Source organism: Chenopodium quinoa, unplaced genomic scaffold (assembly GCF_001683475.1).
Source record: "Chenopodium quinoa cultivar QQ74 unplaced genomic scaffold, ASM168347v1, whole genome shotgun sequence".
In the NCBI taxonomy this organism is placed as follows: Eukaryota; Viridiplantae; Streptophyta; class Magnoliopsida; order Caryophyllales; family Amaranthaceae; genus Chenopodium; species Chenopodium quinoa.
The window spans coordinates 7314827-7333736 of record NW_018742390.1 but is presented as its reverse complement, the minus strand read 5'-3'; the positions used below and the strand labels follow the sequence as shown (position 1 = coordinate 7333736).

Below are 18910 nucleotides of genomic sequence, written 5' to 3'. Positions count from 1 at the left end.
ATTCCCAACACCGCCTTTGCAGAGTTTAGTTTTCAACGTCATTTTTAGCAGGTTGCAGAATTTTTTGTTGGAAACTTGGTCCATTTTGTTAGAATTTTTTATTGGTGTTTCTTTTTTGAATGCGAGTGGGAAGGTTATTATTTCTTCCGTACTTTTATGTACATTAACTGCATGTAAAAGTTGAGAGAAATTTTGGGTCCTCGTGTGACTATTTTTGGTTCTTTTCCTATTATTCTATCTTGCTTTTCAATGTAAAATAACCTTTAATTTTTTGCATGTTGAAGAGATATTCTGAAATTAGCAAGCAGAGGTTAGATCGTGCAATACTAATGTTTTTCCAGAATTTCCGAAAGTGTTATATTGGTGACCAGGCCATGCATTCGTCCAAGGTAACAAGATAATATAATATGATTACCACACAATATTTATCTCTAAAGTTGTGCTTAAGACTCTTATCTTTGGGTGCAGCAGTTATATGCTCGATTATCGGAGCTTCTAGGGCTTAATGATCATTTAGTTTTACTAAATGTCATTGTGAGCAAGATTGCAACAAATTTAAAATGTTATACAGAGGTGGGTCTTGATTGCTTATTTATTCTCAGTAGATTTATATATTCATCTAACCTCTGCTTTTCTTCTTGTATGTAGAGTGAACAAGTTATTGATCATACATTGAGTCTATTCTTGGAGCTGGCTTCTGGGTAAGTAATTATGTTCACCTAGATTGCTATACTGCTTATTGTATAAGAAAAACCTAGAAAAAGTAAACTGATGTAGCCTTTGGTTGTTTTGCAGTTATATGACTGGAAAGTTTCTTCTGAGGCTGGACACAGTCAAGTTCATTGTCGCAAACCACACGGTACTGTTCGTCTAATGTATTTCAATCTGTCATTTCCCTATTTTGTTAGCTGAGGAACTTAAGCTCAAAAGTGGTTTTGACTCTATTTTTGACCTTTTAATTTCAGAGGGACCACTTTCCATTTCTGGAAGAGCATAGGTGCTCTCGTAGCAGAACAACTTTTTATTATATAATTGGTTGGCTAATCTTTATGGAGGATAGCCCTGTAAAATTCAAGTCTTCAATGGAGTCTCTTCTAAAGGTATTCCTCTATATTTGGTGAGAAAAGTGATAAAAGAAGGGGACATAAGAATAGTGTTAGTCAAGCAGTTTATTTTAAAGTGAATAGAGCCTGATCTTTCTGAATATATATGACATTTTTTATCTAGCCCTGCTGTATAAGGAAGTTGAATATGATCATTCTTGTATATTGGCCCTGATGCGGTTGATTGAAAGTAATGTGTTAAGGACGAAGTCCAGGAAATTTGTGATGGTATAGAGAAAGTTGACAAGCATCTATAGTCTGTTTTACTCGTTTCTATCTGATTGTTTACTATATTTGACTTTTTCCACTTGCAAACGTACAATTTCTTAATAACAAAATCCGTGTGATTTAACTTTTTACATGTAAAATTATAATTTTTTTTACTTCCTCCGTTTTTCTTTAGTTGACAGTTGACACCATCTGTCTTTTGCACTATTCACAAACTATAATTTGACTAACTTTTGTGATCTATAGCTACGATAAAGCATAGTCATATGGGAGTTTGTTTGAATCGTCCTAATGTCTATTTTAATAATATCTATTTTTTTTTTCTTTTAATTTATAATTTTACAAAGTTTATAATTAGAGATATTGATAGTTAAAATGGTGCATTGGCAAGCGTGATAATAGAATGGTGTCAATTAAACGGAGGTAGTATAATTGTTATGAAAGTACATACCGATATGAATTCAACAAGATCCCACATTATGTTTTTCTTTAATATATATCATAGAAAAGACAATCAAAATGGTGTGTATGTATAGTGTCAAAATGGAAAAAGAAGTTAAATTGAATATCCAGAGGTTGTCTGGGAATTTATACCATTTTTGCATTATTAAATGTTAAGCTAACATCTTGTTGGCTTTAAATTGATTCATCTATTTATTTTTTTGAAAACCTGATTCATCTATTTCTTTTTCTTGAACAAATGAGCATACTTCTTCTACCTGTTACATAAATGTTGTTGATTGATTCCTCTATCTTTTATCACTCTCCTTGTTGAAAAACTTTGAATTTGTAACTACATCAATGACAAGGGCTATGCTTTTGGTGTATGAAAAGGGTTGTGATGTAGACAAGATTTGAACCTAGGTCCTAGACTCTTAGGCACAACTTCCAAGAATATACCTACTAGGCTAGCTGACATCCACAATGATGGGGTTATGCAATTTGACTATAATGCCTATGTTTAAAGTCTTTAAACATTTCACTTTCACTATCATTCCTCTCTCTCTCATTCACATCATCTATGTCATGACATTATATTTTTACATTAAACTTTATTCTGCTCATGAACAGTTCCAAAATTACTAATCCTCCTCTCTCCTACAACAAATTTTTCTTATTCTTTTTTTCTATTGAAAATATGCCACTAGTGGTGCCTGTTTAAACCTCTACAAAAAAGATGTCTCTTGATTGCTTTTTCTTTAATTTTTTTTATCAATATTATTTTGGAGAAAATAGCTTTTTAAGTTAGAACTAAAAGTAGAAGTAGTTGATTTTTGCAAAAATGGAGGCATGATATGTACCAAGTACCCATGAGATGATTTTATACATTGGTTTGGTGCCATGAAATGTTTTTTTTTTTTTGTTTGATGGTTGGTGATGCTCATAATAATTACTCCCTTTGTCCACATATATTTTGTCCCAAAATAAACTATTATTTATATAATTTTATTTATTTATTATTTTTTTTTACCTTATATGGAAAATTTTCCTTACCCAATTTTATGTGATTTTGGGCTCTACCATAACTACCTCACTGTTTCTCTGTTCTTATAATATGTGGTGATGTGGGTCCTTTGCTATATCTTTCTCCATTATTCATAAATTTTAGGGTGAGCGAATAAGGTACCCGGTTTAAATAACCGGACCCGGAATTGGTTGGAATCGAGTCTCAAAATTTTGGAATCGGTATGACTTGTTATTAAAATTTCGGAGTTAGGTTTGGAACCGCTGGGTATTGATTTTGGTTCTGGATGCCCGGTTATATATATAATTGTTGAAGAACCATACAAATTATAATATATTTTTTTTTTCCGTTTATTTCATTTTCAAGCTTTTAATACTTTTATTTGTTGTGCATTAAGTTTGTTTGTTTTGTTTTTTTTTATTTAATTTACTTGGTTAGTGGGAAAGTTTGAATCTCACAACCAAGAGGTTGTGGGATCAAACTCCACTAGATCTACTTAGGGGGTGGGGATTCTGTTACCTTTCTCCCTCACTCCCAAAGTACACGAGCTGGGAGGACCTATGAGAGGTTCCGACCAGTACGGCCCTTCTCCTTATTATCCAAAAAAAAAAGCTATTTTTTTTAAAGCTTTAATTATTTACTAACTGTGTACCTTCAACATGTAAGCTTTAATTATTTACTAACTATATACATTCAACATGTTTTGGTTTTTCCAATACATATATATTTTTATATGTGTCGGTAACTGGGTACCCAACCGGTTTCCGGTTCCAAAAACTGAGAATGGGAATGAAAACCCAGTTCCTTAACTCATTACCTGGTCCAATTTTGGTTACAAACCTTCTGGTTCCTAATCGATTCCGGTTCCAAAACCATCAATTCCTAACCTGTTCAATTCCCAGTACCTAGAATTTTTGCTACCCCCTAGTAATTTTCCACTATCTACCAAAAAGCCTACATTATACATATATTCTTAATATGCATGCCCAAGCCTTAGAGGACAGTGATTAGAAGACTGACGGAGTATATCATTGTACAGTGTGGGTGATGTCAATTTAAAATATTTCTTTTTAACCTTGCAAATGTAAATTATTGTTGTATAGGTTTCAATGGATATTTTCAAAGTATAATACTCCGTACAATGTATATTTTCAAAAGTGTAGCTTTTCCATATAATTTTACTAATTGACTAGATTAGGCGATTAGCCTTGTGCGATGCACTACATTAAATATTGCTTTGAAATACATAATGTATATTTTATGTATTCATATTACTTAATTACCTCATATAAGAAACATAAAGTGTTTATTCTATATATTTTATGAAGCATAAGGGTCGGGAAAGATGCATTAGATATAGATAGTTGGTGATAGAAGGAAAATATATAAATTAAAGAGTATAGATAAATTGAGAGGAGGTAAAATTAAGTGAAAAAAATTTGAAACCAAAGAAAAATATAATGACATCATATTTTATTTAGGAGGGAAATATTTTCTTGTAAAGTTGCCATGTGGACAGTATGATGTAAGTGGTTGCTACTTTAGTGATATTTATAGATATGCATACAACAATTAACTGTCAAATTTGTGTTTTGACAGCTAAAGAAGTTAAAACAGTACTGTGAAACGATGGTGGTATGTGTATGTCTTATGAATTGTGAGAGGGGAAAAAATACGTAGACTAATGGTATCAGTGAAATCTATAATATGTAAGGAACGTGAGGCAGTAAAAGATATGTTAACATAAATGAATGTCATTGCACTAATGTTGTCCAACTCAAGCTGTTTAATCTTTGTTAATACACCAAAAATCGTTGTTAAATCGTGGCACATAGGAATATAAAAAATATTTGTGTTGTATTGCTTTTTTAGAGTCCAAACTGTTGGTTTTAGCTGACCCATCTTTGGGATTAAGGCTTCGGTTTGTATTGCTTTATCAATCAATAGCTGGAGAAAAGCACACGGCTTGCTACCTTTTTTTAATTAACATATGATTGTGAAGACTATACCAACTGTAAAAATGGGTGTTTTTTGTCTTTGTAAAGTGGCTCTGTGGCCTGGAGCAATTTAGGATTTAATTCTGGTAATGTGATATGACTTGTACTTGTAGGTTTTTGTTTCGTTGGAGTCAACTCCAGATACAATGTTTCGAAGTGATAATGTTAAGTACTCATTAATTGGACTGATGAGAGATCTCAGGGGAATTGCAATGGCCACCAACAGGTATCTTTTTCTATCAGATTATTGCTTATTTGTGCTCCTAGTTCTGAGCTCGATTTTTATGATAAATTTTGCTTTGTTAACTTTAGTCGAAGAACTTATGGGCTCTTGTTCGATTGGTTGTATCCTTCAAGGATGCCACTCCTCTTGAGAGGCATTTCACATTGGGCTGACACTCCTGAGGTATGATATTCTCATAGTTCGTTGAGGCATCTAATATATAACTTATGGTAATGTAAAATAAGGGCTCTATGTTCTAATGTATAATCTGGAATTTTCTACTGTGAATGGATCTGTATTACTCTATGCTTTTGTGTTTTGCCTAGTTAACTTAGAAATAAATTTTGGGTAACTGTGATGCTGATCTGGATCATATATTTTGATGCCTCATTGATAATTTTTAATGAGAGTTATACTGAATTTTTATAAAATGTTTAACCTTTTTCAACTTATTTATCCTCTCAACAGTAAATTGACTTGCAGAGCTGCATTATTGGGTAATAAGAAAAATCTTCTCGTTGTTCTAGTGACTTTTCAGATCACTGCAAGGCTTCCATTCTTCTTTAAGAATGCTTTTAGTGGTGACTGAGTGTTGGGCTAATCTTTGTGATTTCCTTGCAACCACACGTGTTTGTTGTCAAATTCTCTGTGTTTTCTCAACAAGAATTGCTGGACACCGGAAACTCCTGTTTTCTTAATACATAATAATCTTGTTGCTATATGAGTATACTTCAAAACATTTATTTATTAATCTATTTTTGTTTTTAGGATTTTATCTTGATTAATTAGTTTCATGAAAGTTAAAATCATGATTACATTTTACAGGTTACAACCCCATTATTAAAATTCATGGCTGAATTTGTACTGAACAAGGCCCAGCGTTTGACATTCGACTCTTCTTCTGCTAATGGAATACTACTTTTCCGGGAAGTAAGCAAATTAATAGTAGCATATGGCTCAAGGATATTATCTCTTCCTAATGCATCTGAAATCTATTCATTCAAGTACAAGGGCATATGGATTTGCTTAACTATACTGTCAAGAGGTGAGGGCATTTGTAATTTGCGTTTTAGCATTATTGTTGAAATTTATGTGTATGATATAAGAAAAGTGTGTGTGGGTGTGGTATTTCATTCGTAGCCTCCTATTCCTTGACTTGATACTATAATATTATATGATTTTTTTTTTAGTTAATACTATAGGTCAACACTCTTTGCATGAATTGAATTGGGATAGTGGTTATATTGCAAGTTGATCAATATTCTAAAAGCTAATGTGGATGATAAAAAAGTTTAAAAATGTGGGAAGATTACTTAAGAGGGTAAAATTAGTGATTATGTTAGCTTAGACATGAACATCAAAAGTACTCAAGGTCCTTAAGGAACATCCAAAGTACGCAAGATTGACTACTGTGTCTGAAGTAGATGATCCGGAGATTGTATCCCGAAATATCTCTTTTTAAAAGTCCAGACACAAGACCCATGGGATTCTGAAACATGGTTACTTGACTTTAAGGTTCTACAAGAGATACGACACAAGAAATCGTAAACATGACCAAGAAGCCTAGTGAATCCCACATGTATCTAGGATTCCGATAACCTAAGTCAAAGGAAGGTTGATTTTTCTAATGCATAAAATATTGAAGGAAAAATTGTCAAAACAACCTTTTAAAAGCTTGCGTTTGATGGAAACAACCTTGTAAAATATTTTTGCCAAAGTTTAGGCCTTAAACATTTTTTTATTTATTTAGACCTAAGCATACTGTTTAGCGTTTACTCTTTCTTTTTCGGCGCTGACTGGAGCATGCTTGGCACTTGGCCTTACTTTTTCCCAATCTCAACCCCAATCACCACCACTATCACCATTCCATCACCATCAGCACTAAACCAAAAGTATTAAACAAGAATATCTTTTATTCTCCATTTCAATCGTCAATCTTTGATTCTTTCTCATCATATCCAATTTCTTCATCTCAATTCAGAAGAAATTCATAGCAAATCCCCTCATTAGAGCACCCAATTCACCGATCATCAAATACCTTAGCTTCCATTTTCCTTTTCCCTCCACCCACCAACCTCCTTGTTACCATCTTCATTCATCTGATCCTGTTATTCTGCATCCTTTTCCAAAGTCCTCAAACCCACACCTTCATAATCACCCCCCTTTGATACCCATTTTTGATATCTCGCTCCATCTTATCAAATGCCCCAACCCTTTCCCTCCTCAATATCTCAAGACTCCTGAACCGAACTCTCCCTTCTTTATGATCTTCGTCCTCATTGTTCTTCGATTACGGCCCTGTTTGGTGGTAGCATTTGAGGTAGCGGGTAGCATTTTGACCAGACTAGAAAAAAATGTAAGAGTGTTTGGCAAGGTAGCGATTCTAGTAGCGGTTAGCGATAGAGGTAGTATTTAGGTAGCTTTTCTCAAACGTTGAAAATAATAGCATTTAGAAGTAGCGGGGGTAGCATTTGACAAATTTTTATAACTTTTAAAATAACATTTATATGAATTTTGATGAGTTTTGGTATTGCCACCGCTACTTTTGCCAAACACTCATACTATCAATTGTTACTTTGACCGCTAACCACTACCCACTACTAATTGATCGCTACTCGCTACCTTAACAGCTACTCGCTACTCGACCGCTAAAAGTTACCCGCTACTTTTGCCAAACAGGACCTACATAAATTGAAAAATTTTAGAGAAAAAAACCTACTTTTCAACAACCCAATTTCATAACAATCAGAAATCTAAAGAAGGATAAACACATTACCTTAGTCAAAAAAATGATAAATTGATTCGTTCAAGACTTGAATTGCATAATCTAATAGCTTTTGGGAGTAATTGAGCCTTCAAATTTGAGCGAATGGAAGATTGTTATGGAGGAAGTGAGAGAGCATGGGTCTTTTGAGGGGGAATTTGGAGGGAAAAGGGGTCTAATTAGGAAAAAAATAAGATCACATGCCAAGCATGCTCTAGTCAACACTGGAAAAGAGAGTCAACGTCGGAAAGTTGGCTAAGGTCTTCTTTGACAAAAAAAAAAAAAGAAAAAAAAAAGTTTAAGATCTGTACTTGCCAAATAAATTTTATAAGGTTGTTTTCAGACAAAGGAGAGCTTATAAAAAGTTGTTTGTGGCAATGATTGTTATTTTTTCAATATTAAATCCCAAATTCAATGCCTTTCTGGTAAAAACACATAGGGAAATTTTCCAGTGCCAAAGCCCATCAGTTCCGACAAATTTCTAAGACTTTGACAACCTAAGTCAATGGTAGGTGGGTATTCTTATGCATAAACTAATAAATCCCTATTTCAGTGTCTTTTCAGGCACAAAACTCATAAAGAATATGCCCAGTCTCCATGCTGGGTTTTCAAATTTGCAGTTTGTCCTATACTCCTATCATTTAATCTTTTAATGCCTTGGGCTATACTCATTCAAAATTTTGCAAAAAGTGCTTATATAAGGAATTAAGGAGTGAAAAAGATAGATAAATTCCCAACTTGGCAATCCGTATCCTCCAACATCTACAATCCAGAAAGGGCAAGCCTCTAAGGCTCTAACCAACCTTTTAGTAAGCTCTTTCAATATTCAGAGGACTTCATCCGAATTGTAGATTCCCCAAAAGAAAAAAAGAACCTTTTCTTAGTACACTTTAGGAAATCAATCTTTTTCCTAATGCCACTTTTAACTAAGCTAGCAAATTTTTGCAATGGAACCATACGACATGCATTTGTATGAACTATAACTGTAAGTCCATGCACGGGATCTGGAAGTCTGTGTATCCTAAAGCCTTGAGAGTATCATAGCTGCTCTGATCACTTGATATAAAATAGGAGGTAGACATAAATTCCAGAACTGTGATAAATTCTTCCCTAGAGATTTTTTTCTTGCTAGAGTTTTACTTTAGCCCTATGCACAGTTTAATTGTACAAGATGGTCTCTCACTTGTAAAGTGATAAATAGCACTGAAATTGAATAGGATAAAGCCTTCCCAATGCTACCCCTCTCAAAAACTCTCTCACACGACCTCTAGACTATTGTCGTCGATTTCTGAGTGGGACCCAGACGTAGGTAAGCAGAAAATCAGGGTCGCTCAGGACGCTCACCCACTTTAGAACAAACACTCTTGGAGAAGAAGGCTGCAGAATGACCTCAGCAATATTACCATAAAGATCTAAGGGTAGTGAATACTATTGACCTTCTGAAGTTTATTTGAGACAAAATTATAGTGCTGCCTCTGAATTGCTAATGAGAAGTAGACACCATGTCTCAATGCTTAAACCTCCTGACACATCCTACATTTTCTGTAAAAAGTTAATACAAAAGATGGCGATCAGAGTATACAGGAAATAAGAGGCTCGAACATCTGATAGCCTAAGAATAGGTTCAATTGATGGCCATTCACCACAGAAAGCATGCTGATAAAATCAACCACGCATGCATTGTTTCCACTTGTTGTGAGTCCATCAACCCTTTAGGCAACATTAACTTTCTCAACATACTTTCAATTCCTAGTTATGTAGATGTCATACAGGATCTGCTACATGGATGCATGTCTATGTGTTGGAGGCATTTATTATCTATAATTTAAACATATATCTTCCCTAAGCTGCAGCATCGAGTGTCTTTAACTCCATATACAACTCTTAGTATCTAATGTTTATTATTTCATGTGGAAATTTCTTTGTAACACAAGGTCATCACAATTTCTCTCCATCGAGTGATTACTAACATTATCATTTGACATTCATAACCTCTTACTATTCTGTCATTGTGTGTGTGTGTTGCTGATGGATGGTTTTACATCGTAACTATGTGACTCTTTAATAATGTATATGCCTCGTTTTTCTTCCTTTTTTTTTTTTTTTTTTTTTTTTTTTTTTTGTTTTAATAATTCCCTGTTATCTCCCTTTTAAGTTTTTGTAGTTCTTCCATAAAAAAAAAAGCTGAAGAATTTGTGATTGTTTTGGACCAGTAACATGTATTCTAGATGTGCTTGCTGATTGTCCCTGACTTTATCATGTTATCCATTAATTAGACCCTTCATCCCTAAGAATGGGCTCCTTTCTTTTGATAGTGTATCCTTCGATTGTCTTTTTAATTACACAATGCGTACAATTGTAAATCACTACTATTTGTGGTGTTAAATTCCTAACTAATACTTTGTCCGTTCCCCTAATATTGCAACATGGGGAAGGGGCACAAATTTTAAGAAGAGGAGAGAGATAGAGAGGAATAAAGATGAGGAGAGAGAAAGTATGACAACATGTGCAGATAGGGAAATGTTGCAACATTTGTGAAACTTCCTAAAATGATAATTGTTGCAATATTTGTGCAACGGGGGAAGTAATTGCTGAAAATCAAATAAGATTCTCATTGTAAGAACGAGGTAGCATTATCTTCCCTAATTTCTTGTAAAAGTAATATAAGTGTGACGCTCTGCATTGGTGGCGATTGTCAAATTAAAATTTTTGGCACTCTATGAATATCAGTAAACAGTGATTTCAATCTAGAAAAGAGAGAGGAAATTAACAACTATACTACTTATTTATTTTATTCTGAATGGTATAACTTTTCTAATGGGTTCTTGCTGCATGTGAGAATTCTGTGGGCATGTTCACGACTTGATTAATGCTGTTAATTCTTTTTTCACTGTAGCTCTTGGTGGAAACTATGTCAATTTCGGTGTATTTGAACTTTATGGCGATAGAGCTCTTGCTGATGCCCTTGACATGGCTCTGAAGATGACATTATCGATTCCTTTGGGGGACATCTTGGTGTTTCGTAAGGTATGTGATGCTCTACATAATTACATTGCTGCTATTTCTGTGTTGAATTCCATTGTTTTGGTCTATCTACAATAATAGCTACTGTGAACATAACGAGTACATATTACCAACCTGTAACATAAGGTGGATATTCTATAGGGAGTTCTGTGAACCAGCTCAACCAGTTCCATCAAATATTATCAGAAAATTTCCCTCTTTAATCTCCGTTTATAGTCGAAAAGAAGAAAATATAGGTTTTTAAACGGATAATCTTTTTTCTGTTGATGATTGTGCTGCTATTATTTCCAGTCCTCTATGTAAATAACCCTCTTGTCGATGACCACACAGAATAATCAAATTTGGGTCATGTAGCCGACCCCACTTTTGGGATTAATTCTTTGATTGATTGATTGATATGTAAATAACCCTATTGAATCTCAGCCAAAGCCATCTTCATCATCTAAAGTACACCTATAAATTTTGCTTGGATGTGTTATAAAATTGGCTCTAGAATCTTCTATAGTACCTTGCTGTCCTAAATTGAACTGTTGAAACAAAACTGAAAATTTGTAACAGAAGAGCCCTACTTAATTCAAGTGATTCTTCTTATTGAAAATCTGTTTATCAATAAGCAGCATTGTTTGCAGATATATACCTGCTGTCTTGTTTCTCACTGCCCTCCATAGTAGGACTTAGGAGGTGCATAGTTACTCCAGCTAAACTTTAGGTGATTAGTAATGAATTTCATTTGCACTGTAGGTGATGGATTTGAATTTTGTGTGTTGCAGTAGGGTAATCCCCATTTGGCTATTTCTCAATTATTTGTGTGTTTGTATGTGAATGCTTTTAAAGTGAAAAAGAAAAACAGGGCTGCAACTACCTCATTAAAACAGTGGAAACTTGTATCCTTAGGGAAAAATATTACGGTATGTAGCAGAACTGTAGAAGCGACAGTGTTACTACATGTAATAGACCGAGATTACTGCTAACTTAGTCACGAAAATAACAGGAAAATAGAGAGAAAAAGATTAATTATTTGATTAAAAGGTTTGAGCTTTTTACAGACTAACAACTTTAGGTTGCAAATCTACGAGGTTGCTCAAGGCTACTACTTTCCTAATAGTGAGTTGAGGTCACAACTCTCCTAAGCGTTCTCTCAAAAATCTGCCTACCTCTTCATTTCCCTCTCTCTATATAAAAGACCATGACTACTTATATTGCCCCTCCTTGGGTTTGTCTATTACAAACTGGTGTGATGATGTTCATTGTTGATGTCATTTTATCTACTTCCTCCATTTCTTTTTAGTTGCATCATTTTAATAATTGCAGACTCCTAGGCATTTTTGGAGATGAGAGAGATAAAGAGAAAGAAAAAAATAGAGACATGTGATAGGAGAGAGATAGAGAGAGTTTATTAGTTAAAAAGGAAAGTGATGTGTATATATTGATAGTTCCTATTTAAGTAAGTGATATATCTACTGATGGAACTATAAATTTTCTAGATTTTTTTTTTTTTTAAATTGTACTTGAAAATATATTCATGGCCTTTATCATATGATGTTTGATGAAATATGATTGTTTTAATTGTTATGGTTATTGAAATATGAGTCTAAAGTATTTATGTTATCTTTATTCGTTAGTATCAATATAAATATTGGTCTTAAGTTTTTACTTGCAACATTTATGTTTTTCACGTTTTTCAATTTCAATCGTTAATATCTTTAGCTATGCATTTTTAAATATTGTACTCTTTTCGTTTCATAATGTTAGTCCCATATGCTATTTTAGGCGTTTCAAAAAAATCTACCCATTGAATGTATTCCTTTTTTAGCCTATATTTATTTCCTATTATGCCGTCTTATTAAAATACCCATTATATCACTTGATTCTATTTGGATTGTTTCCTAAATTTCCACGCTTAATAGCTCTAGTCAATGATTTTTCACCACATTATTTTGTTTTTTTACTGATATATTTAACTTCTTAAACATCCAGATTCTTCCCCTCTCTCTTCTTTCTTCAACCTCCCATCATTATCCATTTTACATGAAGAACCCTTGGTTTTTCCTCTTCAATCTGAAGGCTAATTCTTCATGATTCTCCTTAAATTTTTGATTTTCTGGGTCAGTGTCACCAGATTTCACGAAGCCTCCAGTTAGTTGTGTTAGACGTTCATTTTCTCTCTCCTCAATAGGTTGTATATTTAGTACAAATTCGGTTAATTTTTGGTAGTGCATCAACAAAATTGTGTTTTTACCACTTTAATAGTCTTTGTGCATAAAACCTTGTCTTGATTGTTCTGTATTGTAGTGGTATATGATGAGGAATGAAATTGAATTGAGAATTTGAGATTAAGCTGCATTTGCCATCTGTTTGGTGCTTGCCAGCCATGAGTTCTGATGTGCTGGGTGTATTTGCTCAAATTGAGATTGAATTGAAATCAATGTTTAATGCTCGTAATATTTGCTCAAACTGTCTTTGAAGATGCAATTTTTTTTGTTTAATTTTCGAAATATAAAAACATTAATGTGGTGTTTTTTTTTTTTTTTTTTTTTTTTTTTATAAAAAAAAAGTCTAATTACTAGGAAAATAAAAAAGTTGCATTTTAATTTTTCAGGATTTTTTATTTAAATCTGGGCAGTTAAAGCTTTTGAAATGTTAAATTTGATTGGTTAATTGTAATGTAGTGGATTAATGACTTGGCAATAAAATCCTAGCTAAGTCGCATGCTCAGCCACAAAGGCCCACAATTATGGCTTATACTTTCCAAAACATTGTAAAAATTTAATAAGACAACTAATTATGAGCTGTTATAGTATTTTAATGTTAGATTCATAATATTCTTTTTTTCTTATTTTACGTGATTGATTTCCATATGGGACTAACATATAGAAACGAAGAAAGTAAAAATTAAATTTTAGTAGAGTACACTTTAAGACAGATCTTACCCATACGACTATTTCTTTAAGTATGAATCACATACTGTAATTGAAGTGAAGAATGTGAATAGTGTACAATATAGAAGTTTTCCAAGTAAAAAAAAGGAGGTAATACTTATTAAGCTTTATGTCTGAAAACTTGAAAATTCTTGTAACGAATGACCTTACTATAATGGAGTAGCCTTATTTTAATCTATGCTCCCTTAAGTATGTTACACCCCTTTTCCCAAATTATTTTTATTTTTTACACTTATAGTGGCAGTTAGTGAATTGGTATTTTATTTAAAATGTAATTTTGATTGGAGTTATGGACTATTTTGCACAGAAAAGGTGGATGTGATGAGAGATAGTGCTTTTATTAAATTGAAAAAGATAGAGGTTTCATACAAAGAACATGTAAGTGTAATGCAAATAATATGCACTGGACTAGGATGAACAGTCTGGTGCAGCTCCATGATATAAGAATTGGTTTCTGAGGTGCAGCTCCTTTATGTTCTTTTTTTTTTTAAATTTTTTTTTGAGTATTAAGCTATTAGCTTTGAACGTGACACAAAGTTTTAGTTATGCAAACTGATGTACAGGCCAGATTGTTTCCTATTTCAGTTTATGAAACTATTGAGTGTTATGAGATTATGCCTTGTTCTATTTACCTTGTTTTGACTAAGATAACTTTAGTTCTGTTCAGTTCAGGAAGTTTAAATAGAGATTTATTTATTTACTCCTCTCCCTCCCCCCCCCCCCTCCCCGGCGGGGAATTTCACAGACAATTTAGAAATTAAATATTACCTCTGTTTTTTTTAGTTGACACGTTTTGACTTTAGCACTACTCATACACTTTCCTTTGACCGTATTTTGTGATTTATTCAATTATACATAACGAAAAAAAATATAGTCATGTGAGATCTTGTTAAATTCGTCACAATATGTTTTTTCAAAATATCAACTTTTTATAATTTTTGCTTATCGGTAATTAAAGGTATTAATGGTTAAGTATGTGCGTTGACAAATGTGACTAAGGAAACGTGTCAATTAAAAAGAAACGGAGGAAGTACATAATAAGCTTTAAGCAGACAATATAAGATAAGATGATACAAATTTAGACAAAATAAATAGGATCAAACATAGCCTAAAGTCTGAGTTTGAGTTAGTGTAATGTGTAAAGTATGAGTTTTCTATACTCTTACAGTGGAGAGTCTATATTACTGGACATAGTTGACTGCTGTTTTAATAATTTCAGATTTAGAAAATGATATTGCTTTTACTATGGTTGAATCTTGAAGGGACTTTCTTATTCTATGCTCATTAAATATGCTAGTAAATATTAACTTTATCATTTAGTATTTACACATAAAAAAGTTTGATGTGAGTTCATTTATCTTTGTTGGCAGTTAACAAGGGCATATTTTGCCTTTCTGGAGGTTTTGTTTAGCAGTCATATTGCTTTTGTACTGAATCTGGATACAAGCACTTTTATGCGCATTATGGGATCCCTTGAATCTGGTCTTAAAGGTTTAGATACTGGCATCTCAACACAGGTGCGTTACAGCTGCCCTGCCATCCCAGTAGCCAACGTTTCTTAAAATTATTACATACAGCTTTTTTTTTTTTTTTTTTATTATTATTATTATTATTATTATTATTATTATTATTATTATTATTATTATTATTTTTGTTTAGTTTGTATGGCCCTAGATTATTTCACTCATTGTTTAATCCAGTGTGAACTGTTATATCCTCAAAAGAAAATCTTGTTAGGTGGAGTGAATATATGTAAAGGATTGCTGTTTTCTTCACATATATCATATTTTAGTTTGACGTTTATCAATGCTCTTCTCAGTGTGCATCAGCAATTGATAATTTGGCAGCTTTTTATTTCAACAACATTACTATGGGGGATGCACCTTCTTCACCAGCTGCAATAAGTCTTGCACGACATATTGCAGAATGCCCCACATTGTTCCCAGAAGTAAGATTTTATATCCTCAAATAATCATGAAGAGGATATTTTTATTTTTTAATTTTTTAAATAAGTTCTTTTTCCTTATACATAGCTATATAGCCGACTATGACACTTAAACACCTATTTGTATGAGGTTGCAACATGTTTGCAGTCTTGCACACTATTGATTCAGTTCTATTAAAGTTGGAGAGAATGGCTGGGAGGGGCACATAATTTTATTTTGGATGGCTTTAGTGTTCTATTGTGGTAATAATCTACTTTTGCTTCTGACAGATTTTGAAGACCTTATTTGAGCTTGTTTTATTTGAGGACTGTCCCAATCAATGGAGCTTGAGTAGGCCAATTCTGAGTCTGATTTTGATAAGCGAGCAGGTACTAGCTTTTTATGCTTTTTATATGCTTCTTTTGTTCGGCCTATACAGAGTTTAAGTAGCTTTGTATTTGTATCATTACGGAAAAAACTATGCATGCCTGGGATAACACTGTATGAATTAGACTGATTTCATGCTGTTGATAGTACATAGTATCTGGCTAAAAGTAGCTTTGTGATGCAATTTATTTATTTTCAATAAAGATGCAGTGATGCTTAATATGATGCCATTGTGCAGAAATCAAGACATTTGATATTTAGGTTTGGAATTTGGTTTTAAAAATTAAGTTAAATTAGGAATTTGGTTTTAAAAATTAAGTTAAATTAGTAGCATCAATGTTCAAAATGAGTGTTGGATGAATCGGGATTGAATTTCAATGTTTTTGCCTATGTCAATAAAAATCAATAATTGTAAAGAAGAAATATAATAGAGATTGAGTAAAAATAATTTCAGTTCAGCAAAATTAATTTCAGTTTTGATTTTAGTTCATTAAAAATTAATTAAGTTTAGCAAAAATAAATTTTAGTTTAGTAAAAATAATTTCAATTCAGCAAAAATAAGGTGAAGTGAACGGGGCCTAAAATTGGACTTGATTCTTTTAAATGATGCCTAAGCTTGATCCATGTCCCACATTATGTAGTCATATTGGATTATTTTCGTGGCGTGCCTAAGTAGCCCTTGTGTTAGCCTATCTCATGCTACATGGGTACCTGCTAAGTTATCATATTCGACATGGGTACTTAAGTAGAATTACCTAATTAAATTATATTAAACCAAGAAAATGAAATTAACATTATAAGTATAATCTAATTAAAAATTGCTAATTAAAATAACAATCCTCTAAGTTTGTGGAGGTGATACTTGTATGTGTAATTTGAATCGATTAAAATTGAGTTGGGTTCAGTAATTCATGATTTGATATTTTAATATGTGAAATTTTTATATGTAGTCGCCACTTATTTTAATTTATTTCGTTTTTTAAAATAATTGGTCATAATAATTGAGGTTAATAAAAATAGATCATGTATAATTATTGTTTGGAAACAATCTCCAACGTGATAGCGATCTTTATTTTAGTAGTATATCAAGCATTATGAAAACTACTTTTATTTTATTTACTTAAACATGTTCAATTATTTAATTTTTAATTTTAATCAAAAAATTTATTTACTTAAATTTTTAAGACAAATTTATTTTAGTAGCATCAATCCCATATATAAGTGAATTTCCGATGAATGTTATCCGGATAAATTTACTTGTAGTCCATTTAAACACTCCCTTCGTTTCGTAATAATTGCAACACTTTCCTTTTCCTTCAATTCCATAATAATTGCAACACTTATTTATTTGGTAAGGACCCACAAATATTTTAATATTGTCTCTTTTAGTTTCCCCACTTACACTTCTTTTTTTTTTTTTTTTTAATTATTTCTCTCCTATTTACAATTAACTGTATCCCCACTAATTGTACTTTATACAATTAAATTCCCCCTTTGGTCTCCACCCTATAATTCTCTTTAACATTTGTGCCTTCCCTAATGTTGCAATTATTACAAAACAGGGGGTGTAACCAAATCATTTTTGATTAAAAATTAATCGGAGAAAATTTGACCTTCTTTTGCAAAAATTTGATTTCGAATAAATTATCCATGTAAAGTTTATTAAAATATTGATGCAATGCATCAAACATTTTCTAAGATTTAGATTTATTTTTTTGTAAGGATTTCACAAACTTTTAAGAGCATTGTGATTTTTTTTTTTGTAAGGATTACAACAATAACCTTTGACAGCCACAAAAGTTAACGAACGTTAGAGAATGTTAAGTGGCGTTACTAAAATTGTTTAATTAAAAAAAAATAATAACATAAAAATAAAAACATTAAAAAAAGCCATGATTCCCTAGACACCTTCCTCCCACCGCCAAACCCTAACCCCTCCCCTAAACTTGCTGGAAAACCAGCTGGCACTCCACCTTAACCACCTAAATCGGCCGGCCGGTACTTTACCTCCCCATCTGACTTACCCGACACCCTCCCTTTCCCCTAACACCCACCGCATCTACCTTCTTTCTCGAAACCCCAACCACCCAACAACGCTGCTCCTTCCTTCCCCCACCTGAAACAACCCCTAACTCCCTTTCCCACACCCCGAAACGGCGAGAGAGGGTCGTTTCGAGGTGGGGGAAAAAAATTGTTGGCTGTTTCGTGGTTGCTAAACGGAGGAATGATGCGTCACGTGGTTGTGTTCGTGGAGTGTCAAGGAAAGGAGGGTGAGGGGGAAAGGTCGGGGGCTCGTTGGCTATCTGGGCGAGGGTGGACAGTTGTCGGCGGCAGCAATGATGTGGGCTGATGGGCGGGGTTGTTGTGGTGGGAGGGGTGGCTGGTTGTTTTTCTAATTAATTCTTAATTAAGTATTAATTATTTTATTTTCTGATTTTTTAATTTTTTTTTTAAAAGTGTTAGACCAATTAGAACAGGACACGTGTCAAATTAAAAACGCCACTTAAAGTTCGTTAAGGGATATTGATGATAAAATATTGTGAGGTGGAGGGCACAACTTATAATTTTGAAAAAGCATGGGTACAACTTAGAAATTCAATAACTTGGGGGGCAGAGCTTAGAAAACCTCCTTTTTTTATATGATTTACTACCTTCGTTTCAAGTTTTTTGCAACTTTGGAGTCGACACGGACTCCTAGGCAAAAAATGAGAAATGGAGATTAAGAAAAGGGAGGGACATGTGATTAAGGAAGGAGAGAGAAATTGGGGATGAATTAATAATGAATTTACCACCTTCCATAACACCAGCCACACGCATCACCACCTCGACGCACCGCCCAGTGTCAGCCACCAACA

At 33.2% G+C, this 18910-nt stretch overlaps 1 protein-coding gene across 2 annotated transcripts in view; it reads left to right on the top strand.

Annotated features, from left to right (window-relative positions):
* LOC110700597 (exportin-7-like) overlaps positions 1 to 18910 on the top strand; it is a 38509-nt gene that overhangs the window by 13542 nt on the left and 6057 nt on the right. The window contains exons 16-27 of one of the 2 annotated variants that reach the window (XM_021878159.1): positions 285 to 389; positions 469 to 573; positions 649 to 701; positions 796 to 859; positions 966 to 1100; positions 4907 to 5019; positions 5106 to 5199; positions 5842 to 6061; positions 10677 to 10807; positions 15114 to 15260; positions 15563 to 15691; positions 15959 to 16057. In XM_021878159.1, coding sequence (XP_021733851.1) covers positions 285 to 389; positions 469 to 573; positions 649 to 701; positions 796 to 859; positions 966 to 1100; positions 4907 to 5019; positions 5106 to 5199; positions 5842 to 6061; positions 10677 to 10807; positions 15114 to 15260; positions 15563 to 15691; positions 15959 to 16057 — 1395 coding nt within the window. The remainder of the gene's footprint in view (positions 1 to 284; positions 390 to 468; positions 574 to 648; positions 702 to 795; positions 860 to 965; positions 1101 to 4906; positions 5020 to 5105; positions 5200 to 5841; positions 6062 to 10676; positions 10808 to 15113; positions 15261 to 15562; positions 15692 to 15958; positions 16058 to 18910) is intronic. The other variant, XM_021878166.1, reaches the window with a different exon arrangement.